Genomic DNA, 24,727 nt, shown 5'->3' on the forward strand with positions numbered 1-24,727 from the left:
CCTGTGGAACAAAAACCACATTCACAGTAAGATAAACAAAATGAAAAGGCAGAGGACTATGTAGCAGATGAAGGAACAAGATAAAACCCCAGAAAAACAACTAAATGAAGTGGAGATAGGCAACCTTCCAGAAAAAGAATTCAGAATAATGATAGTAAAGATTATCCAGGACCTCGGAAAAAGAATGGAGGCAAGATCGAGAAGATGCAAGAAATGTTTAACAAAGACCTAGAAGAATTAGAGAACAAACACCTAGAAGAATTAAAGAACAAACAAACAAAGATGAACAATACAATAACTGAAATGAAAAACACACTAGAAGGAATCAATAGCAGAATAACTGAGGCAGAAGGACGGATAACTGACCTGGAAGACAGAATGGTGGAATTCACTACCACAGAACAGAATAAAGAAAAAACAATGAAAAGAAATGAAGACAGCCTAAGAGACCTCTGGCGCAACATTAAACGCACCAACATTTGCATTATAGGGATCCCAGAAGGAGCAGAGAGAAAGGACCCGAGAAAATATTTGAAGAGATTATCGTCGAGAACTTCCCGAACATGGGAAAGGAAATAGGCACCCAAGTACAGGAAGTGCAGAGAGTCCCAGGCAGGATAAATCCAAGGAGAAACATGCTGAGACACATAGTAATCAAATTGACAAAAATTAAAGGCAAAGCAAAATTATTAAGAGCCAAAAGGGAAGAACGACAAATAACATACAAGCGAACTCCCATAAGGTTAACAGCTGATTTCTCAGCAGAAACAATACAAGTGAGAAGGGAGTGGCACGATATATTTAAAGTGATGAAAGGGAAGAACCTACAACCAAGATTACTCTACCCGGCAAGGATCTCATTCAGATTTGATGGAGAAATCAAAAGCTTTACAGACAAGCAAAAGCTAAGAGAATTCAGCACCACCAAACCAATTCTACAACAAATGCTAAAGGAACTTCTTAGTGGGAAACACAAGAGAAGAAAAGGACCTACAAAAACAAACCCAAAGCAATGAAGAAAATGGTCATAGGAACATACATATTGATAATTGCCTTAAATGTGAATGGATTAAATGCTCCCACCAAAAGACACAGGCTTGCTGAATGGATACAAAAACAAGACCCATGTATATGCCATCTACAAGAAACCCACTTCAGACCTAGGGACACATACAGACTGAAAGTGAGGGGATGGAAAAAGATATTCCATGCAAATGGAAATCAAAAGAAAGCTGGAGTGGCAATACTCATATCAGACAAAATAGACTTTAAAGTAAAGACTATTACAAGAGAAAAAGAAGGACACTACATAATGATCAAGGAATCAATCCATGAAGAAGTTATAACAATTGTAAATATTTATGCAACCAACATAGGAGCATCTCAATACATAAGGCAAATGCTAACAGCCATAAAAGGGGAAATCAGCGGTAACACAATAATGGTAGGGGACTTTCACACCCCACTTTCACCAATGGAAAGATCATCCAAGATGAAAATAAATAAGAAAACACAAGCTTTAAATGAGACATTAAACAAGATGAGCTTAATTGATATTTATAGGACATTCCATTGGAAAACAACAGAATACACTTTCTTCTCAAATGCCCATGGAACATTCTCCAGGATAGACCATATCTTGGGTCACAAATCAAGCTTGGTAAATTTAAGAAAATTGAAATCTTATCAAGTATCTTTTCTGACCACAACGCTATGAGACTAGACGTCAATTACAGGAAAAAAACTGTAAAAAAATACACACACATGGATGCTAAATAATATGCTACTAAATAACCAAGAGATCACTGAGGAACTCAAAGAAGAAATAAAAAAATACCTAGAAATATATGACAATGAAAACACGATGACCCAAAACCTATGGGAGGCAGCAAAAGCAGTTCTAAGAGGGAAGTTTCTAGAAACACAATCCTACCTCAAGAAACAAGAAACATCTCAAATAAACAACCTAACCTTACACCTAAAGCAATTAGAGAAAGAAGAACAACAACAAAAAAAACCCCAAAGTTAGCAGAAGGAAAGAAATCATAAAGATCAGATCAGATATAAATGAAAAAGAAATGAAGGAAACAGTAGAAAAGATCAACAAAACTAAAAGCTGGTTCTCTGAGAAGGTAAACAAAATTGATAAACCATTAGTCAGACTCATCAAGAAAAAAAGGGAGAAGACTCAAATCAACAGAATTAGAAATGAAAAATGAGAAGTAACGACTGCACTGCAGAAATATGAATGATCATGAGAGATTGCTGCAAGCAACAATATGCCAATAAAATGGACAACGTGAAAGAAATAGACAAATTCTTAGTAAACCACAACCTTCTGAGACTGAACCAGGAAGAAATAGGAAACATAAACAGACCAGTCACACTGAAATTGAATTTTCAATTGAAATTTCCATTTCACTGAAATTGAAGCTGTGATTAAAAATCTTCCCACAAACAAAAGCCCAGGACCAGATGGCTTCACAGGCGAATTCTATCAGACATTTAGAGAAGAGCTGACACCTATCCTTCTGAAACTATTCCAAAGTATAGCAGAGGGATGAACACTCACAAACTCATTCTATGAGGCCACCATCACCCTGATACCAAAACCAGACAGAGGTGTTACAAAAAAAGAAAACTACAGGCCAATATCACTGATGAACATTGATCCAAAAATCCTCAACAAAATACTAGCAAACAGAATCCAACAGCACATTAAAAGGATCATACACCATGATCAAGTGGGGTTTATCCCAGGGATGCAAGGATTCTTTAATATATGCAAATCAATCAATGTGATACACCATATTAACAAATTGAATAAAAATCATATGATAATCTCAATACATGCAGAAAAAGCTTTCAACAAAATTCAGCACCCATTTATGGTAAAAACTCTCCAGAAAGTAGGCATAGAGGGAACCTACCTGAACATAATAAAGGCATATATGACAAACCCACAGCCAACATCACTCTCAATGGTGAAAAACAGAAGCCATTTCCTCTAAGATTAGGAGCAAGACAAGGTTGCTCACTCTCACGACTATTATTCAACATAGTTTGGAAGTTTTAGCTATGGCAATCAGAGAAGAAAAAGAAATAAAAGGAATCTAAATAAGAAAAGAAGAAGTAAAACTGTCACTGTTTGCAGATGTCATGATACTACACATAGAGAATCCTAAAGATGCTACCAGAAAACTACTAGAGCTAATCAATGAATTTGGTAGAGTAGCAGGTACAAAATTAATGCACTGAAATCTCTTGCATTCCTAAACACTAACGATGAAAAATCTGAAAGAGAAATTAAGGAAACACTCCCATTTACCATTGCAACGAAAAGAATAAAATACCTAGGAATAACCTACCTAAGGAGACAAAAGACCTATATGCAGAAAACTATAAGACACTGATGAGGGAAATTAAAGATGATGCAAACAGATGGAGAGATATACTATGTTCTTGGATTGTAAGAATCAACATTGTGAAAATGACTGTACTACCCAAAGCAATCTACAGATTCAATGCAATCCTATCAAACTACCAATGGCATTTTTCACAGAACTAGAGCAAAAAATTGCACAATTTGTATGGAAATGCAAAAGACCCTGAATGATCAAAGCAGTCTTGAGAAAGAAAAACGGAGCTGGAGGAATCAGGCTCCTTGACTTCACACTATACTACAAAGCTACAGTAATCAAGACAGTATGGTACTGGCACAAAAACAGAAATATAGATCAATGGAACAGGATAGAAGCCTAGAAATAAACCCCCGCATATATGGTCACGTTATCTTTGATAAAGGAGGCAAGAGTATACAATGGAGAAAAGAAAGCCTGTTCAGTAAGTGGTGCTGGGAAAACTGGACAGCTACATGTAAAAGAATGAAATTAGAACACTTCCTAACACCATACACAAAATGAAACTCAAAATGGATTAAAGACCTAAAGGAAAGGCCAGAGACTATAAAACTCTTAGAGGAAAACATAGGCGGAACTCTGTGACATAAATCACAGCAAGATTCTTTTTGACCCACCTCCTAGAGAAATGGAAATAAAAACAAAAATAAATTGGGCCTAATGAAACTTCAAAGCTTTTGCACAGCAAACAAACCGTAAACAAGGCGAAAAGACAACCCTCAGAATGGGAGAAAATATTTGCAAATGAAGCAGCTGACAAAGGATTAATCTCCGAAATGTACAAGCAGCTCATGCAGCTCAATATCAAAAAAACAAGCAACCCAATCCAAAAATGGTCAGAAGACCTAAATAGACATTTCTCCAAAGAAGATATACAGATTGCCAATAAACAGATGAAAAGATGCTTGACATCGGTAATCATTAGAGAAATGCAAATCAAAACTACAGTGAGGTATCACCTCCCACTGGTCAGAATGGCCATCATCAAAAATTCTACAAACAGTAAATTCTGAAGAGGGTGTGGAGAAAAGGGAACCCTCTTGCACTGTTGGTGGGAATGTAAATTGATACAGCCACTGTGGAAAACAGTATGGAGGTTCCTTAAAAAACTACAAATAGAACTACCATATGACCCAGCAATCCCACTGCTGGGCATATACCCTGAGAAAACCATAATTATAAAGGGTCATGCCACCTAGAGGGGTGGGATATGGAGGGTAGGAAGAAGACGCAAGAGCGAGGAGATACGGCGATATACGTTTATGTATAGCTGATTCACTTTGTTATAATGGCAGAAACTAACCATTGTAAAGCAATTTTACTCCAATAAAGATGTTAATAAATAAATTTTAAAAAAACGGGTCATGTACCACAGTGTTCATTGCAGCACTATTTACATTAGCCAGAACATGGAAGCAACCTAACTGTCCATCAACAGATGAATGGATAAAGAGGATGTGGCACATATATACAGTGGAATATCACTCAGCCATAAAAAGAAATGAAATTGAGTTATTTGTAGTGAGGTGGATGGACCTAGAGTCTGTCATACAGAGTGAAATAAGTCAGAAAGAGAAAAACAAATACCATGTGCTAACACATATATATGGAATCTAAAAAAAAAAAATGGTTCTCATGAACCTAGGGGCAGGACAGGAATAAAGACACAGACATAAAGAATGGACCTGAGGACAGGGGGAGGGGGTAGGGTAAGATGGGACGAAGTGAAAGAGTAGCATTGACATGTATACGCTACCAAATATGAAATAGATAGCTAGTGGGAAGCAGCTGCATCACACGGGGAGATCAGCTCAGTGCTTTGTGACCACCTAGAGGGGTGGGATAAGGAGGGTGGGAGGGAGACGCAAGAGGGAGGGTATATGGGGATATATGTATGTATATTACTGATTCCCTTTTTTATACAGCAGAAACTAACACAACACTCTAAAGCAAATATACTGCAATAAAGATGTTTAAAAAAAAGATAACTAATGAAAACTTGCTGTATTAAAAAAAAAAAGAATGGCACCTGCCAAAAAAAAAAACAACAAGGTCTGAATAATACATAAGGGGGATAATTGGCTTTAGGTGAGCTTTTAAAAAAATATTGTGAAGTCATGCATGTTTATTTCTACACTGTAAAATAAATCAGAAGGGAAAAGTGAAAACCTTTCACTCCCCACCCCACACTTCGAGATAACTACTATGCATGACTTAAAAGTATGTTTCCCACACATCTTTGTAAAATGCAAATCTGTCACCATAATTCTCCTGTTACAAACCTTTTAGTGGCTACCCCCTGGTTTTGGGAAAAGCCCAGACTTTTTACCGTGCCTGTGAGCCCCTTGGAGACCTGGCTTCGGCTCACCTCTCCAGTCCTGCCTCCACCTGGGCTGCAATATGACTTTCCTGGGCCCCAGGCACTTCTGCCTTTTCCTCCGTAAAAAAGCACTAAAAAAATTATACTTTATGATCGTGTTAGTATAAAGATGAATATATTAGTATTAGATGTTTTAGTATTAAGACATTTTACTCTACCTAAAAGTTCTTTTATTTTCTTCTGATTTTAAAAGAAACTAAAACATTGTTGTAAATCCCGAAAAGTATTGTGAACCCTGGACACTGTGCCTATTGATGCCTAATGGATAACTCAGCCCCGGTCTCCACCCCTCCTTGCCTGCCTGAGATGTATTGAATCTTCTGTGGTTACCCCCAGTGCAGTTATTCTGTTTACTTCTGGGTCTTTGCTTAAACTGAATCCTCTGCCGTAAATGGTCATCAACTCATCGTATCCTGGCTATCTGTTACTCTTCCTTCAGGTCTCAGCTTAGCTGTTCCTTCCTCTGTGTAATCTCCCATGGACACCCAATACAGGGTCCTGTGACCTTTCTGAATTTTTTTCCCAGAGTGCCATGCCCGTGTCTCCTGATCAGAATTATTACACTTTATTGTAACCATTATCCAACCTAGCATTTATTGGGTGTTTCTACCACTCTGCTAGGTCCTAAGCAAAAGTCTACAATTTGCTTGCTTGTCCCTTTTTTACCTAAAAGTTAATGAGGTATGCAAAAATGTTGTAATTCATTAAGAAACCAGAGAATATAGTTTGTTTTTATGCTTTAAAATTTATTTCTATTTAGAGAAGTAGACTGTAAAGATTTGTGTTAATTCTCTTTTCCTTTCCTTTTCTTTTCTTCTTCTTTTTTTTTTTTCTTTCAGGAAAGAGCCAAACTTGCCTGTTTTGACTATGGAGATGTCATTTGTAAAGAAGGTGAAATGCCACAAGGAATCTACTTAATTATTTCAGGAATGGCGATCGTAAGGGACTATTTATTATTTACTGAAAATGTATTTTGAAATACGTAATTATCACATAAGGAGAAATTTAGGAACTAAGATATTTTGAAATTTTTAACATAATTTGTTTTCCAGATGAAACCATTTCTGTTCAGAGTGAACACTACAGCTGAGAGATAATTATAATACCCACCATCCGAAAGGTGCTTCCCATCTTACAAAATGCTTTCATAATTATTATTTATTCCTCACAACAGTCCTGGGAGGAACAGTCTTTTCGACGTTCAGATAAGGAACCCAATACTTGGAGTGGTTGGGTTACTCACCTAAAGGAAATGAGTGTCAAGAATGAGGAAATAGACCACAACATCAGATTCTCCCAGAGGTCAGATAGGATGAAAATCATACAATTTTTAACCAGTAGGAGGCTTTTGGTGTCAGTAGAATGATAGGGACAAGAATCCTTTAGAAACTGAATACTAGTAGCTGAATCCATGGGTGAGCCCTAGCTATGACCAACATAATTCCTAGATCCTAGATGACAGTTACAAGTGACAAACCCTTATTACAGTGCAAATAATATATTTGGCTTTCTATTTTTGGAATGGGTGTTTCAGACCTTAAAAATACCAAAATTAATCATGGAAATAAACTATTATAATAAATACTAACACATGTATAGAGTTTATTAAGTGTCAGGCACTTTCCATTCATCCATTCACTCATTCATTCAACAAATATTTACTTCATTACTATCATGCAGCAGGCACTGCTCATTCTAGGCATAGAATCGACAAAAACAAAAATCGCTGTCTTCTTAGAGTTTAATTTCTAGTAGAGGCATAGAAGGAGATGGGACAATGGACAAAATACCTAAGTTAAATATATAGTATGTTAGCGGTGATGGAGAGATGAAGATGGCTAATTGTGACATTTAAAAGGGTGGTCGAGAATGGCAATGTGTTATGACATTGAATCCTTACATCAACCTCATGTAAGGTGGAAAACTAATGGACAGAGAAATCAATTCATTTCCACCACCACCACCCGCCCCCCCCCCCGCCACCAATCTTTGACAGCTATTCCCCCTTCTACTTTTGAGGGCTCATGTGATTACATTGGGCCCAACAGGATAATCCAGAATCATCTCTTTAAGTTTAGCTGATTAGCAGTATCCTGAATTCTATCTGCAAAATCCCTTCACAGCAGTTCATAGATAAATGTTTGATTGAATAGCAAAGAGACAGGAATCTTGGAAGGATTTCTTTAGAATTCTGCTTACCACAGATGTTATCCCCTTTCCTTGGTTTGCAAAAAAGCAGAGACATTCTTGATTACTCAAAAGGCCTTTGAATTGCATTCAAAATTAAATTAAAAAAAATCAAGTCCTTTGGAAGCATGAATGCCTCTGAAAGTTTAAATGATAATCACTAGGAGAGGGTACAGTTTTCATAGCAACTCCTTCAGTGACCTTTTTTCCGTTTCCTGTGTCTTGAACAATAGCTTTCCTCTTTGATATTTACAGCTAAACTTTCTGGAAAGTTGTGTAATCCTTCTGGTTGATTCCCACATCTTCCTCCTGAAATCTGATACCTTTCTTTACCCGCACCTACACCTACCAGTTCTTTTCCTGAAGTAACCCAACCATCCTGTGTTCATCCTAAAACCTTTTCCTGTTAATGTCTCATGGTAATTATTCTTAAGCATCTTCAGGGAAGCAAGGCTTCTACTGAAATCACGGCTTGGTTTGGAGGCATATTAATTCATGATATCCGATTTACGCATCCATGCAACCAGAAGTTTTTTCCACCTGAGACACTAGCCTATTATGCTAAGAATATCTAATAGATATTATGCTAATATCTAATAGAGTGGCATTAGTGGCAGACTGCAATGACTACTTTTGGTAGAATTTTTATACAAGGGAGGTAAATAGGGGTCATCTGTAAAGCTAAAGATTAGAAACAGTCTTGCCTTGGAGAGTTGAAATGTGAAAGAAACCATGATTCTTGTGAAGCCTAATTCCTGCTTTACACCTGAAAGGATTCATAAAGAATGTTTTCCTTCCATTGTAATAATTGCAAGAAAAACTGGGAGCTCCTGGGGTTTGGTCAAGGGCTTTTAATTTTATATTTCCCTTGGCACAATTTTTTCCCCTTTGCAGCTGCAGAGTTCACCTCCTACCTTTGGAATAGACAGGAGCCTAAGGGCTGATAGAGAGTCCGCGACCAGGTTTACAGAGTACTGTACTAGTGGAGACATAATTGGAGAGTTGAGCTGTCTGCTTAAGTGTGAAATTGAATATACTGCCATCTGTGAAACTATTTTACAGGTAAGAAACTGGTTCAGTATATATTGTGAGTTGTTAGTTAATTCTTCCTCAAGTCATTAAGGAGTGCCAGCATCTTTGTTCCTCTGGGTTCTGATATCTTATTTAGTCACCCAACCAGCTACTGTGAAGCAGGTGTAGACTAGCTGAGAGAGGCCAGTTTAGTGTCTCACATCTGCTATGGGATCTGGAGGCTGATATTTTAACCAAGGAGACTATGCCAGTTTTTTTTATTAAAAGAGAAAATATCTAACTTTTGATGTTATGAAGATAAGGAAATATATATGTAAAATGCCTGGCACGTTTAGATGCTCAATAAATGGCCACCATAATGAGAGTGGTGTTTTTAAAGTATACTTGTGTTTCAACCCTCTGTCTTCCATTTTTCACTTGCTAAATAAGAAGTTTATTTAACAAATAAATGGCCTGATATTGCACTAGCTGTGGGCGATTCAAATTGAAATTAGTGAAAGTTCCCACTTACAAAAAATTTTCAAGCTTTTGGGACTGATAGATGCAACAGAGCAGTGTCCAGAGTCTTAGGAGTGTGACAAACAGAAAGGAATGTCACCTTATCAGTTTCATACCATTTCATTTTTGGAAGAGGATAGAAGGCATGAATGTATTCACAAGGCTGAATTGAATTCACTGAATTTCAGGTAAATGAACTTCAGTGAGTTCTGAAAGAGTTGTCTTCCTTATTTGGATTGTCACTTTGCTGGAAACAAATACTATGAATGAGCCAACGTGACCTACTGTGACAGTAAAAATAGATAAGTTTATGTGGCTTAGTTCCTTAATCTTGGGCTCATGATTATCCTACCTATTGATTGGTATAAAGTTTCCTGGCCTGTTTTTAAGTCTATAGCTTTAATTGGACTGTACATTCTATCATCTTATGCTTAAACGGCAGAGTATCATAATTACTATACTAGAGTTGATAGTTTTTTCTAGGAGGTTAGGTGAAGATGAAATCTACAGGCATTTTTTTTTTTCTGATGGTCTTGTAATTTAGTTTCAAATCAAGCATACTGTTTGATACCTTGTCATTTCAGGCTTGCTTTATCTCCCTGGAGGATTTATATGAAGGCTTTGATGTCTTCTGGCCATCCCTGGAATATAAAATATGGCTGAAGCTTGCTCTCAGTATTGCCTATCAGTATTTTGAATCAAGTCTCATTGATGAGGTAAGTTGCATGATTAAAATATGAATGAAATTTTATTTACTGTATTTTTTACAAAATGCATTTCATATTTTGGAGACAAAGAAAGGAAGGTGTGTCTGATCTTTCAAAGTAATACTTCAGAGTCCTCATCACTCGCTTATCCTGACTTCCTATAGGTCATCAGTCCCCTTGTGACAGCTGATTTTCCCAGGCTACCTGCAGTCATCCCTTAAAAATAATAAAGTCAGCAAATCTTAAATAGGTAGATCCCCAAGAATCAAGCATAGCATTAATTAGAATGCGTTAATGAGCATTGTCTGGTGTTTATTATAGTCTTCTCTATCTACCTACGTTAATATAAATCTCCTGCCTTTTCAAATTTTTACTGAGTTTACTAAGCCTCATCTATGAACTTTCTCTCCAGAAAGTAGTGGTTCAAGTCTGTTCTTGGACTGCACAATTTACAACCCCATATTTACATCCCATTTAGTAATTTTTTGAGCCCCTACCATGAGTCAGCAACTGGAGAAGTGACAGACCTGAAGTTCAACAATATTCATTGAATTGTGAGATAGATATATATATATATATATATATATATATATATATATATATGAATATAAATATTGGGTTAAAAAATTAGCATGTCTCAGGAGAATGAGAAGAGAAGCCACAGACTGGGAGAAAATATTTGCAAAAGACACATCAGATAAAGAACTATTATCCAGAATATACGAAGAGCTTTTAAAACTCAACAGTAGGGAAAAAAAACAGCCTGATTAAAAAATGGGCCAAAGATCATAACAGACACCTTATCAAAGAAGATATACAAATGGCAAATAAACATAGGAAAAGATGCTCCACATCCTATGTCATCAGGGAAATGCAAGTTAAAACAACAATGTGATACCAGTACAAACCTATTAATTCGCCAATATTTGGAACACTGACAACACCACATGCTGGCAAGGGTACGGAGCAACAGGAACTCTCATTCATTGCTGGTGAGAATGCGAAATGGTACATAGCCACTTTGGAAGACAGTTTGGCGGTTTCTTACAAAACTAACATACTCTTGCCATATGACCCAGCAATCACTCTCTTTGATATTTACCCAAAGGAGTTCAAAACTTATGTCCACACAAAAACCTACACATGGATTTTTTTAAAAACTGAAGTATATTTGATTTACAGTGTTCTGTTAGTTTCAGGTGTACAGCAAAGTGATTCTGTTATATATATATATATATATATACTTTTTCCTTATATATTATTACAAAATATTGAGTATAGTTCCCTGTGCTATACAGTAGATCCTTGCTGTCTGTCTATTTTATATATAGTAGTGTGTATTTTATATATATTAGTGTGTATATGTTTATTCCTCCCCTCTCTTTCCCCTTTGGTAACCATAAGTTTGTTTTCTGTGTCTGTGGGTCTATTTCTGTTTTGTATATAAGCTTATTTGTATCATCGTTTTTTTTAGATTCCACATACAAGTGATGTCATATGATATTTGTCTTTATCTGGCTTACTTCACTTAGTATGATAATCTCTAGGTCAATCCATGTTGCTGCAAATGGCATTATTTCATTCTTTTTTATGGCTGAATAATATTCCATTGAATATATATACCACATCTTCTTTATCCATTCATCTGTTGATGGACATTTAGGTTGCTTCCATGTCTTGGCTATTGTAAATAGTGCTGCAGTGAACACTGGGGTGCATATATCTTTTCAAATTATGGTATTCTCTGGATATATGCCCAAGAATGTGATTGCAGGATCATATGGTAGCTCGTTTTTAGTTTTTTAAGGAACCTCCATACTGTTCTCCACAGTGGCTGCATCAATTTACATTCCCACCAACAGCATAGGAGGGTTCCCTTTTCTCCACACCCTCTCCAGCATTTATTATTTGTAGACTTTTTGATGATGGCCATTCTGATACCTCATTGTAGTTTTGATTTGCACTTCTCTAATAATTAGCGATGTTGAGCATCTTTTCATGTACCTTTTGGCCATCTGCATGTTTTCTTTGGAGAAATGTCTGTTTAGGTCTTCTGCCCATTTTTTGATTTGTTTGTTTGTTTTTTTGATATTGAGCTGTGTGAGCTGTTTGTATATTTTGGAGATTAATCCCTTGTCGGTTACATCATTTGCAAATATTTTCTCCCATTCTGTAGGTTTTCTGTTTGTTTTGTTTATGAAAAACCTACACACAAATGTTTATAATACCTTATTCATAATTGCCAAAACTTGGAAGCGATCAACCAAGATGTTTTTCAGTAGATGAATGGATAAACTGTGGTACTTCCAGACAATGGAATATTATTCAGTGCTAAAAAGAAATGAGTTATTAAGCCATGAAAAAGACATGGAAGAAATTTAAATGCATATTACTAAGTGAAAGAAGCCATCTGAAAAGGCTACATACTCTATGGTTCCAACAATAGGACTTTCTGGAAAAGGCAAAACTATGAAGACAATAAAAAGATCAGTGGTTGCTAGGAGTTGGGGTGAGGAGGCATGAACAGGTAGAGCACAGAGGATTTTTAAGGCAATGAAAATACTCTACGATACATGTATGATGGATACCTGTCTTTATACATTTGTCCAAACCCATAGAATGTACAACATCAACAGTGAAACCTAATGCAAACTATGGACTTTGGGTGATTATGTGTATCAGTGTAGATTCAGCGGTTGTAATAAATGTACCACTCTGGTGGAGAATGTTGATAATAGGGGAGGCTATGCATGTATAAGGGCAGGGGGTTATGAGAAATCTCTGTACCTTCCTCTCAGTTTTGCTGTGAATCTAAAACTACTCTAAAAAATTGTCTTAAAAAATTAGCACATCATGCTAAGGCAGTCAGTCTTTTACTATGTGGCAATAATATTTTTCAGAAAAACTTTAACAGAAGGGTAAGGAGATGTAGATTCTTTTCCTTTTGCTTTGCCTCTTCATGAGCAGTAGGACAAGTTTAGAGTCTACTTTGAAACTCCAGAGGAGAGAATTGGGACCCAAAAGTTGAAACTCTATGGAGTGAGACTTAACTCAATAATAAGGTGAATGTCCTTTCATTTTTAAAAAATTCACAAGCAACACATATTCATTATATAAATTTAAAAAACACAGTTACAAAATGTAAGAAGATAATAATAATTTTCTACCCCAATTTACTCCCCAGAAAATCTCTGTTTAACATTTTGGCTTATTTCCTTCTAGTCTTTTTTCATTAAAGAACTAACCAATTAAGACTTTTTAGAACCCCCAAAGACTAACAAGGTTATGCTGAACACCCTCCTCTAGACCACACAATTCAAATTTTATATGCATTTAAAAACCAAAATAGCTTTTTACGAGATTTTTCTGGTTGTAAAATTCTAGATAAGTTTGCTAATTTTCTTATGTTTTTGGTGCCCCAACTATGCCGGTGCCCTCAGCAATTAAGTGTTTGATTTGCATGTCAGGGACCAAGATCTGAGGGCTGAATCATGTAGCTGTGTACTTCCTGTGGCTGGAAATGTTCAGAATGAGTTGATGGCCGCTGTCAGGGCACCGTCCAAGAGATTACTACTGTTGGACTGACCTCTAAGCTCCTATATTAGTTTGCTGGGGCTTCTGTCACAAGGTACTGCAAACTGGGTGACTTAAATGACAGAAATTTATTGTCTCACAGTTCTCAAGCCTAGAAATCTGAAATCAAGGTCCTGGCAGTACTGGTTCCTACTGAGGGCTATGGTGGAGAATCTAGTCCAGGCCTCCCTCCTTGGCCTGTAGACAGCTGTCTTCATCTTCACATGGAGTTCCCCTTGTATGTATGTCTGTGTTCAAATTTCCCCTTTTCATAAGGGCACCAGTCATATTGGATTAGGTGTCCACCCTGTTGCAGTTTGACCTCATCTTATCTTAAACAATTACATCTGCAATGACCCTATTTCCAAATAAGGTAACATTCTGAGGTACTGGGGTTTAAGACTTCAATATATAAATTTTGGAGGGACACAATTCAATCCATAACAGCTCTCTTCTAGCTCTAAAATCTATGTTTATGAGCCTTGGCATATGCTTAAGTTTTGTTTTGTTTTGTTTGTTTCCTTGTCAAGTGGGACCTTTGCTTACTGCAAGATAAAACCTCTGCATATTTAGGACTCTGGTTCTTGTGTGAATAGAAATCCAAGAGGCATAGCTGACTGCCCTGCTGTGGCTGATTATAAATAAATCAGGGCTGGGCAACCACATTCAGGGCCACTAAACAGTAGCAATATAAAAGCTCTGAATTCAGAATCTTGTCAGTATAAAAGTTCTGAATTCAGAATCTTGTCAGAAGTCATTCTGAACTCCAAATAAATTCTATCTGTTGGCCCCAGGGTCTATTTGCCCTTTGGCATCCTCAAAGAACTCAGCTAAATCAGTGAATTTGCTTTCTTCTTCTTTTTTTAAACTTTTGATCTTTCATTTATTTTAGTCATTATTATTTTTTTTTTTTCGGTACGTGGGACTCTCACTGTTCTGGCCTCTCCCCTTGCGGAGCACAGGCTCTGGACGCGCAGGCTCAGCGGCCATGGCTCACGGGCCCAGCCGCTCCGCTGCATGTGGGATCTTCCCAGACCGGGGCACGAACCCGTGTCCCCTGCATCGGCAGGCGGACTCTCAGCCACTGCGCCACCAGGGAAGCCCCCTCTTCACCTATTTTATCCAACCTCCCACCTCCCCTCCCCTCTGGCAACCACCATTTTGCTCTCTGTATCTTTAAGTCGTTTTCTGTTTTGTTTTGTTTGTTCATTTGTTTTGTTTTTTAGATTGCACATGTAAGTGAGATCATATGGTATTTGTCTTTCTCTATCTGACTTATTTCACTTCGCTCTAGGTTCATCCATGTTGTCGCAAATGGCAAGATTTCATTCTTTTTTATGACGGAGTAGTATTTCATTCCATATATATATATATATACTGACTTAGAGGTCAGTCCAACAGTCCAACAGTATATATATATATATATACCACATCTTCTTTATCCATTCATCTATCAATGACATTTAGGTTGCTTCCATATCTTGGCTATTGTAAATCATGTTGCAGTGAGCGTAGGGGTGCATATATCTTTTCAAATTAGTGTTTTTATTTTCTTTGGGTAAATACCCAGAAGTGGGATTGCTGGATCATATGGTAGTTTTATTAATTTTTTGAGGAACCTCCTACTATTTCCCATAGTGGCTGCACCAGTTTACAATCCCAGCAACAGTGCACGAAGGTTCCCTTTTCTCCACATCCTTGCCAACACTTATTTGTTGTCTTTTTGATGATGGCCATTCTGATAAGTGTGAGCTGGTTTCCATTTCCTTGATGGTTAATGATGTCGAGCATCTTTTCATGTGGAATATGCTTTCTTCTTGATACCGTGTGTCATTTTGTATGATTTACAGGACAAAATCTCATTTTATTTTAGGACTTAAAGTTTCAGAAGTGCGTGGCCCTCAATCATGCATATGTGGAGACTTTATCAAGCTATAACGAAATGACTATTGATAATGTGAACATGAAATTCGTTATTCTTGTATACGGCAGTGTTATTGATACTAAGACAGAGGTACCATATCTTGCACCTTGCATTTTACCTAAAACCTGTGAACAGGTAAGGAGGATCATTTCTAAAGAGTCATTTGCTTTTCATTGTGCCCTGTAAGTGACTTTAAAACTCAACCAACCACCTTAAAGGGAAATTTAACCTAGAAAGACCCTATAGTTCTCACCTGCCCTTAACAAAACAGTCGAAATGTACCCAGGGCTTCTGTGTACTGTTGTACAAGTTGTGCCCCGCACAAGAGTGTCACTGAGGGACAAGGGGGGCAGGAATCTGCCTGCTCTCTACTTGCCAAGCTGTTTGTCCTGGCATGGGCTGTGCGTCCACAGAGGAAGGACGGGGTACACTTTTCCTAGTTCACGCCAGGGCAATGACACTGCTTGCTAGCATGGCTCTGGAAGTTATCTGCGCTGGCTGATAAGAAGGGAGATGCATTGGGGCCATGTCACTTTGCTGACACATTAGGGGCTAGGGGCACAACTTGACAGAGGGCCCTGGGCCTCATCATTCCACGCCTCTGTAAGGAAGGGGGAAGTGTGAACACCTGGGACATAACAGGGGATGGGAAGAGTAGAAGTCAGGTCCCTACTGGGCCAAGCCATGCTGTCGGACCACAGGAGTGATGTGAGGACAGAGCCCAAGAATGAGGAGGACCAAGAGGCCATGAAAAGAGCTGACATCTCTTTCATCTGGTAAAAAGTTTGGGAGAGACCCTTTCTGCTTGTTCAGGCTGGGAACATTCACTAATTTAATGAAATTTTACGTCCTGGAAAAGTTGGTAAATCTCCTAAAAAGTGCATTTACCACTTTCCTAACCAACGTTCTTATTTTGTCAACCTCTCAACAATTCAGAGGGTGAAGGTAATTTAAATGTTTTTTTTAAACAGAAAATGAAAATTTAGCTTTGAAACAAGGGGTGGGGAACAGTGGGAGCAATCCCACAGTTTAGTTTAAGACACTAGAGTTAGGAGTCAGGCATACTTGGATTTAAAACCTGACACCTGTGCCCACTAGGTGTGTGAGCGGAGGAAAGGTGCCTTCTGACCCTCAGTTTCCTCTTAGTAAGATGAGGATAATAGCAGCAGTCGTCTCATAAGGTTCTTGTGGGGATTCAATGAGATAATATGTGATAATATCTAGAAATTATCGATAGTTATAATTGTTACTTATGTATGCTCCTTGCATTCTGGGAGGGCAGATTCTGTGGCACATGGGGCAGAAGCTTGAGGAAGAGAGCTCTTTTTCCTATCTGGGAAGGCTGGGCCCTGAGCCCTTGAATGTCAGTGTCGGAATAAAAGTAACTCAGTGGATGCTGGGGATTCCATTTTCCAAATTCGTTCCAAGTAAGGTGTAGAAATTTCCTTTCTGATGTTTACAAATATCCAAAAGATAACCTCCTGGTCCAAGACTTTTTGAAACAAGGTTAAAGAGGATTTGAAATGAGAAAGATAGAGCTTAGGTTGGAGGCTGAGTTCTAGGTTTTGGCTTATTTCTTATATTCTTTGGAAAGGTTAGGAAGCAGCCATCTTAGAGATCAAAGAATGCTCTTTTGACTAATTTTGACTTTTCTCCTTTAGGTGGAGGGAACTTCAGATTTAAGCAAGCTGCTGGTTATCCAAGCACCTGCGCCTGCCGAAAATAATAATAATGCCAAGGTCATGGGTAAGGGGTAGCCCTTTAGTGGTAAGAAAACCACTGAGAAGGAATTTTGTTACATGTAAGATTGATATTCTAAGAAAATGGTTTGAGGGTGTTGTGTGGGTTTATCATCCATCTCCATTCTTGGACCCTCCCTGGCTGCCACATTGCTTCTGGGAGGTCACATATCGGAGACTTCCAGACACTGAAATCCAGGTGGCTCTTACTCTCTCTCGTGCCTTTCCCTCCACAACCTTGTGGGAGGACAGCAGCTTCTACCTTGTACTCTGATCCTGTAGGCTGGAGCCCCGTAGTGCTGTTGGGGGCAGAGCAGGAATGGGGAGGGGATAGACTCACACAGCAGGCCCAGGTGTGGGAGCCGGTTTTCTCTCAACGACCAAAGGGAATATAGAATCTGACCCATGCTCATTGAAAGCCACGGTCATAGCCACAATTCAGGTGACTTGCTTTGAGGTGCACTTTGATAGTCACTAAGTAATTATTGTCACTAAATGCATATTAGTACCCAATTGCTTATATCATGGTGCTAAGCATACTATAAAGAAGACTAGATAGGAAGGCCTTGCTGTAGGGAAAATACATTCGAGATCTTTCACTCAGTGCTCAGCATCCTGCCTTACCAAGCCTAGTGTCACCATTTTCCCAGCTACCCCAGCTTGAAAACACAATCAACCTTGATTTGCTCCTCTAATTAGCACCATCCCAGTGCTTACAATTCATGTAACCTGCTAGCCCAGGCATTCTTAATGAATTGTTAATTTGTGGGGGAGGTGGTTACGTGATTTCAAATTGTGTGCATAAAGGGCACATTTTATCAATAGTTTACATCTCAGTGTTACTCATTTGCATAATTCTTATAAAATGCAGCCCCACAGTATGCTGCTGGGCACTGTGCAAAGCACTAGTTGGTGAGTGAGCGAACAAGGCCTCTGCCCTTGTCAGGAGGAGAGATATTCAAGAAGTAATTTCACTTCTCCCCTAGAAGCAAATTCAACCTCAGACATTCTTACAGCTCACTTTGCATGCCCTGTTCTGGGGGTCATACGCAGCACCATGATACTGGGAGCTCCCTCTGCTCCTGGGTCTCCTGTCCAAGTTGGCTAACACTGAGGTGACCATCACCCCAGCCTTCACAGTGTCTTTAGGTCTGCCACTTTGCTACTTCCCCAGCACTCTTGGGGCACAGGAGTGTATGGCAAGGCTGGGAGCTCAGGGTCTAATGTCAGCCCCCTTAGGGCATTTTAGAGTGAGGGAAATATATATCACTCTGCATTCCACGATGTGTTTGGGAGGAAAGTCACAAATGGTAGGCCCATGGACTTGATCCAGCCAGTACACTGGATTTGGCCCACATACATGTTTTCTTTTAAAATTGTCAAATATGTAAACATCCAGAAATTTCACATTTAAAAAAATCCAGATTTTGAGCTTTTCTTGAAAAAAAAATCAGAAAGTCTGCCAACCCTCGGTCCTCATATCTATGTGTGGCAACAATCAGACAGAGCTGAGCACCTCTGGCTCCTACAGGGGAAGCAGATGCTCTACGGTTTGCCTCAGTCCACTCCCTCTTGTGTTATATCCAAACCATTTTGTTTGAGTGACCTGCCTCTTCTCATTTGGGTTTGCCAGCCCTTGTATTGGACTTTTGGGAGCCTAGTAACAAATGTCCTTGAGGGAAAAAAGTAAAAAGCCTGTTTGAAAGGGGAGAAGAGAAAGGCGACACTTACAGGGAGAAAGTAAGTTGAAATTTCAAAATATCCTCCTGCTACCTATACTCTTAAATTCCTAATTTAGTTTTTCTGTTTAATGCATTTATTTGGATTGGCTCAGTCAACACCGGTCTTGGAATGACCAAGAGAGACTATCACTGGAAGAGAAAGAATGAGGTAATAAACTTGACACTTTGATTAGATTTTTCTTACTGTGAATATTAAACTACACAGCGAAAATAAATTGTAAAGTCAAGTAGCAACATGTAGGTGGTGAGAAAAATGGCAGCTCGTTAATATGGGAAAATTGGGATTAAAGTTCACCTGAATTACTTAACAATTAAAATTATAGAATATTTTTGAAAACTGTAATTTTGCCCTAGCCCCCCCTCCCAATTTCCCCCCTCCTAACTCCCTTCCCCCCTGATATTTAGTTCAAAAGTAGGGCTATCTGGGATTAAGGATGGGGAGGGCCATTCACCATACACACAGTTAGACATTAGTATGTAAATATGGATGCTTCTCTCTTTGGAGTGCGCATTCCCATGGATGTGTGGGTCTCTCTGGCGGGGGTGGGGGGTGGGGGTGGGGGTGGGGTGGCGCACAGGTAGATCACGGGCATCTTCCTAGGGTATCAATTTTATTTGACAGTCTTTCAAAGGGAGAAGTTAACTCATTTTGCTGTTAGGTTACTTAAAATATTTTGTATTGAAACAAACACACTATGGAGTAGGATGACAAATTTGTGTGAATTTAAGATGAAACAAGAGACCTCAAAACATTTTATCATGGAGAGTCACTTATGTGTTGCCCTGACATTTTTTCCTAGTTTCCTCAGCAATCAGAGCTAATTTAGAAAAGTTTGAGAAGTGCTGGAAGCCAGGCCTAGAGTTGGGGAGGGAGAGGGCTGGTAGAGGCAAATCTGGTGGGGAGAAGGGTAGCCTGCAAGGGTGGGGGTGTCTCTGTGAAGGCCCCTAACAGAGTTCCCTTGGGCCAGAGCCCACTGCTGAGTGGGGTGGAGGAGAAGACAGCTCTGACAGAGCAAGAGGCGATAGGCAAATGCAGAAGTAGGCCAGGTAGCAGTAAGGGTGCCAAGAATGGGCTTCAGGGCCCTTCAGCACCCTTCCTCCCCCAGTTGCCAAGTCACTCCAAATACACGTCTTCTAAGGAAAAGTGATGTGCTGTGTAAAGGCAGCTTCACGAGAAGTCCCTTGGCCCATCACATCCCCAACCAGATAGCCACCCTAAGACCCTCCTAATAGAAATTCTGGTCCTGCCACTATTATTTATGACAATCACGGTGGTTTGCAGTGTGTTTGTTGGGGGAAGGACAGTGGCATTGACCAAACTGACAGTTCTTTGTTCCTTTAAACAAAGCAATTTAAATCTTTTTAGGCTGTCTTCCTCGGCCATCCTCTCCTTTCTTAAAGGGACCCTATTTCACAAATGGGGAACCTCACTGGGAGTCTAGTGATTTGGCTCCTCACTTGCCACTGTCTCTTCCAGGCCCCATTATAAAAAAATGCTCATTCCAATTTAGGAAAGAAGTCTCCAACTTCCCTTGCACTCAGTCACAAAGTTAACTGGAATTCAACTCTCCTAACATTGCTCTTTAAGTGCGCCTTTGATACACTACTCTAATTGAATTAATGTATCTCTCTTTACAAGATGATGTTTGATGGTATAGAGTTGCACATGTACTTACTCAAAGTCCTTAACATGTAAGATGTTTTAAAGGGAGTGTTCCAGATAATGGAAACTTTTCAGTAAGTTTTCTGATTGCACTTAAGTTTTTTTCTGAAATGCTCATAGTCAAATATTTTACTTTTGACTTTCTTTTATAGTTGGAAACTGGATACCACTTTAGAAAAGGACGTTAATGGCACTTATGTGATACCTGGAGTCAGGTTAAAGACCGAGCTAATATCCTGACTCAAGTGCTGAAAGATTGTCTGGCAAGGAGTTTACTTAGAAGTTGCTAAAACAATTTACTGCTGCATTTATTTTACAAGCAATTGATGGACTGCTGCAAAAGCTCTAATTCTAAGTAGTTGCATTATACTTAAGATGTTCACAATTCCTCAGGATAATATAAGATATCCTAAAGCTTATGGCCTAGCAAATGAAATCCTGCATCCAGCTGAGAGCAAGTTATAATAGAGCAGGAGTTATCAAAAGCACTGTACAATTAACATACTACTATCTAAAGCATAGGACCTATAATTTTGATTTGTGATATTGCTACAATTAGTGCCTCCCTAATGTTTTTCAGAGTGAAATTATTTCCTCCGTCCCCAATTTAGTAAATATTGAAAAACGGAATAGGTTCCATAACTTTAGTTATTGAAAGCACAGTTTAGGAGAAGTTAACAATCTTACATTGCATAGTACTGTTTGATATCACTTTTCATTTTATTTTAAAAAGTCAAATAAAATAGAATTTTATGATCTGATTGTTTATTTAGAATCTATTATTCCTTTTCATTTCAACAAGATTTTAAAAGAATCTACTCCAGTATAAAATAAAGAGTTACAAAAAAATAGTAATGATTCTCTACTCCAGGGAAAACCATAATAGAAGAATAGAAGGAAACATAAGAGAAAAAGTCAAGCCTTTTACGAACCTTCTGGATACCTAGAATAGGGCAGTATTTCTCAGAGTGGCCTGCGGAGCACCTGTGTATCAACAAATGTCAGGTGTGGCTGCACATTACAGACCCACAGGACTGCCTGGCTGTTTAACGAAGTTATCACAGACCTAGTCTCCTTGTAGCCTCCTTCTCCTTCATCCTTGGCCTGTGACTTTTATCCTCAGGGTGGCAAAATGACATCTGTAGCTTGGGCATCCCATTTGCTTTTCAGTGAGGCAAGGTGCTTTCTCTTTATTAGGCTTTGCCTTTTAGTCAGGAAGGGACCCCATCCCAGGCCAGCACTATCACATGACCACACTGATCTGTCATCTTAAGATGAATTTTACCTGGCACCTCAACTTGCCACCATTAATACAATCTGGGTATTTTTCGTAAAGAATAAGGGGAAACGGATATTGGGTGAACTGCAGTGTCTGCTGTACTCTGCATCACAATCCCATACCTGGTATAGGGTTGTTACAGATGAAGAACTTCTGGCCATCTGTAGAATCCATCTCTGGGGGTAGGCCCCTGGCCTGCACATTTTAACCCATTCCTCATGTGATTTAATGCATACTGAAGCTTGAGATGCCTAAGGTAGGGGATAAAGAAGTAGCAGAAAACAGATGTCTGCCCTACAATCTTGCTTAGGAGGCACACTGCCATGCATTTGAAACAGCTAGAGGATACTTCATTCCATGCATATCAGTTAGGATGCTTTTGGCCTCAGGTACCAGAAAACCCAACTCAAAAAAGCTTAAACACTAAGGTTATTTATTATTTCATGTAATAGAAGTCCAGAGGTAGGACAGGTTCACAGTTGGCAGATTCAGTGAAGATCATAAAGAATCAGATGTTTTTCTTTCTCTCCACTTGGCTGTTGACCTTTACAGCCTCATTCTATGGCTGGATCCCTGCTCCCAGGCTGTAACATGGCTGCCAGCAGCAGTTTAATGTTTTCTTGTCCATATTCAGTGTGAGAGAGAAAAATGCCTCCCAGTAGCTCTCGTGTGAGAAAGAATTCTTGCAGAAGCTCTGATGGTCTTCTATTTGTGTCTCAATGCCCATTTCTGAACCAATCACTGAGAAGAAGGTGGCAATGACCTCTTAACTAGTTAATGCACCCTTTAAGCTTGAATCAAAGCTGTACTTCCTCAATTTGCATTGCCCCAAAGTGGAGGGGTCAAATGGAGTAAATCACTGTGCCAGTTCACTGCATCCAATTGGCATCTTGACTTGGCCCTTTAGACACAGCCATTCTGGCTCCTTACCCTTTCCTGAGCTTCTTAATGCATATTCCTACCCTTAGGGTAGAGGTTGGAGGGGAGGTCAGACTTCTGGCAAGACCACACAGGAGCCTCAAGTTGATCACTTTGCTAATCTTAGATGACCATCTCTTCTAGCCAGAACATTTGCTGATTGTCTGAGAAGGCACATGGTGGACTGCCTCTCAAATTCCTATGCTTCTCTCATAGCCACAGTGGCTGTATAATTCACTTACAGTTACTAAATCTTCGGATTTATTAAATCTGTTCTCCCTATGAAAACAGAGCAACAATCCTGGAAAGGGGAACTCTCCTCTCCAAGCCCCATAGTATATTAAGAATATACTATACTATACTATGGCAACGCATATTCATTATGTAACATTTTATATTTGGAGAAGAATACTTTCACAGTCTTATGGCTTCATGGCTGCTTCATGATAGAACCAGAGATCATTTTGCGGGTACATGACCTCCCTTTTCCTTGAGCTTTTCAGCGTTTTCACAGTGGCAGCACCTATGTGGGTCGAGTAGATATAGCCCACCAAAGTTTGGGTGCCTGAGTGAGTGATAAAAGGGGCAATAGATTTATTGGGGGAAGAACTGATAATTTGATTTTGAATTTATAAATTCAATGGCCAATGTTCCATCGATCAGTAAAGATAAGACTCAAGTTTGAATAATTAATGTTGGAGATTTAGACTTTGAATTGTCACCATAAAAGAAAGTTGAGGCGAGACTCTCCGAGAGACAAGGGCTGAAGAAGGCAAATAGCCAAGGGAAGACAGCAGTGTGGAACCTCACAGTTAGGGAGGTGACAGAATGCGAGGGTTCAGGGATTAGTTCAGAAGAGATGTGCTAAGGAGAACCAGATAGTCTTAGTTCTTTAAGGCCAAAACATATAGTGACTTGGATAAGAGATGACAGCAAGATGCCAGTCCTTTAAGTCTCTTTCAGACCAGCATTCACCAGGATATGTAACTTGGAATTTTCACCTTCCTTCTCAACCTTCTTAGTGTCACCCAAATTTTACATGTGCAGAAATCAAGGAAACTAAAAGCTTACTGACTTCTCTAAAACATGGCACCAGGGACCAGCTTTTACATTATTATACTCAATAAAAGTATAGAGGGCTACATGCAAGAGACTATACCAGGTATGGGACACTTCCTTCTAAACCTAGGACTTAGCACAGCATAGTAAGTCTGAGAGACTATGAGTTCAGAATACTTAGCGCTCTTTCCAGAAAAGCAAAAGATGTCCCATTATCCTCAAGATTCATATTCTTAAATCTAGGAATCCCTTTAAGGTATCAGGTTAGGAGAGTTCTTTGTAGTGGGGGTCACAAATTCCACAGGACCCAGGCAAGTAACATGAAGGAGCAAAGTAGGCCAAGAGATGGGGTGGAATACATTTTCTTTTACAAAGCAAAGGAAACACATTTTATTTTACTTTATTTTTGGCCGCACTGGGCAGCACGTGAGATCTTGGTTCCCCGACCTGGGATCAAACCCGTGCCCCCTGCAGTGGAAGTGCGGAGTCTTAACCACTGGACCACCAGGGAAGTCCCTGGAATCACATCTTCATCAGCCGCTCCTCCATTTTCATTATATGAAATTTTACGTGTCTGTCTTTGGAGAAAAGCATGTCAAATCTAGCA

General features: G+C 39.1%; 1 protein-coding gene across 1 annotated transcript in view; it reads left to right on the top strand.

The window, feature by feature from the left end:
• SLC9C2 (solute carrier family 9 member C2 (putative)) overlaps positions 1-21,104 on the top strand; it is a gene marked incomplete at both ends in the record, with an annotated part of 78,027 nt that extends 56,923 nt beyond the window's left edge. The window contains 8 exons of the mRNA XM_082858438.1: positions 6,639-6,737; positions 8,881-9,048; positions 10,101-10,232; positions 15,670-15,855; positions 17,382-17,466; positions 19,258-19,349; positions 20,841-20,893; positions 21,017-21,104. Coding sequence (XP_082714564.1) covers positions 6,639-6,737; positions 8,881-9,048; positions 10,101-10,232; positions 15,670-15,855; positions 17,382-17,466; positions 19,258-19,349; positions 20,841-20,893; positions 21,017-21,104 — 903 coding nt within the window. The remainder of the gene's footprint in view (positions 1-6,638; positions 6,738-8,880; positions 9,049-10,100; positions 10,233-15,669; positions 15,856-17,381; positions 17,467-19,257; positions 19,350-20,840; positions 20,894-21,016) is intronic.
• Between the last annotated feature and the right edge of the window lie 3,623 nt (positions 21,105-24,727).

This window comes from Leucopleurus acutus, assembly GCF_964270905.1.
Source record: "Leucopleurus acutus genome assembly, chromosome: 2".
Lineage (NCBI taxonomy): Eukaryota > Metazoa > Chordata > Mammalia > Artiodactyla > Delphinidae > Leucopleurus > Leucopleurus acutus.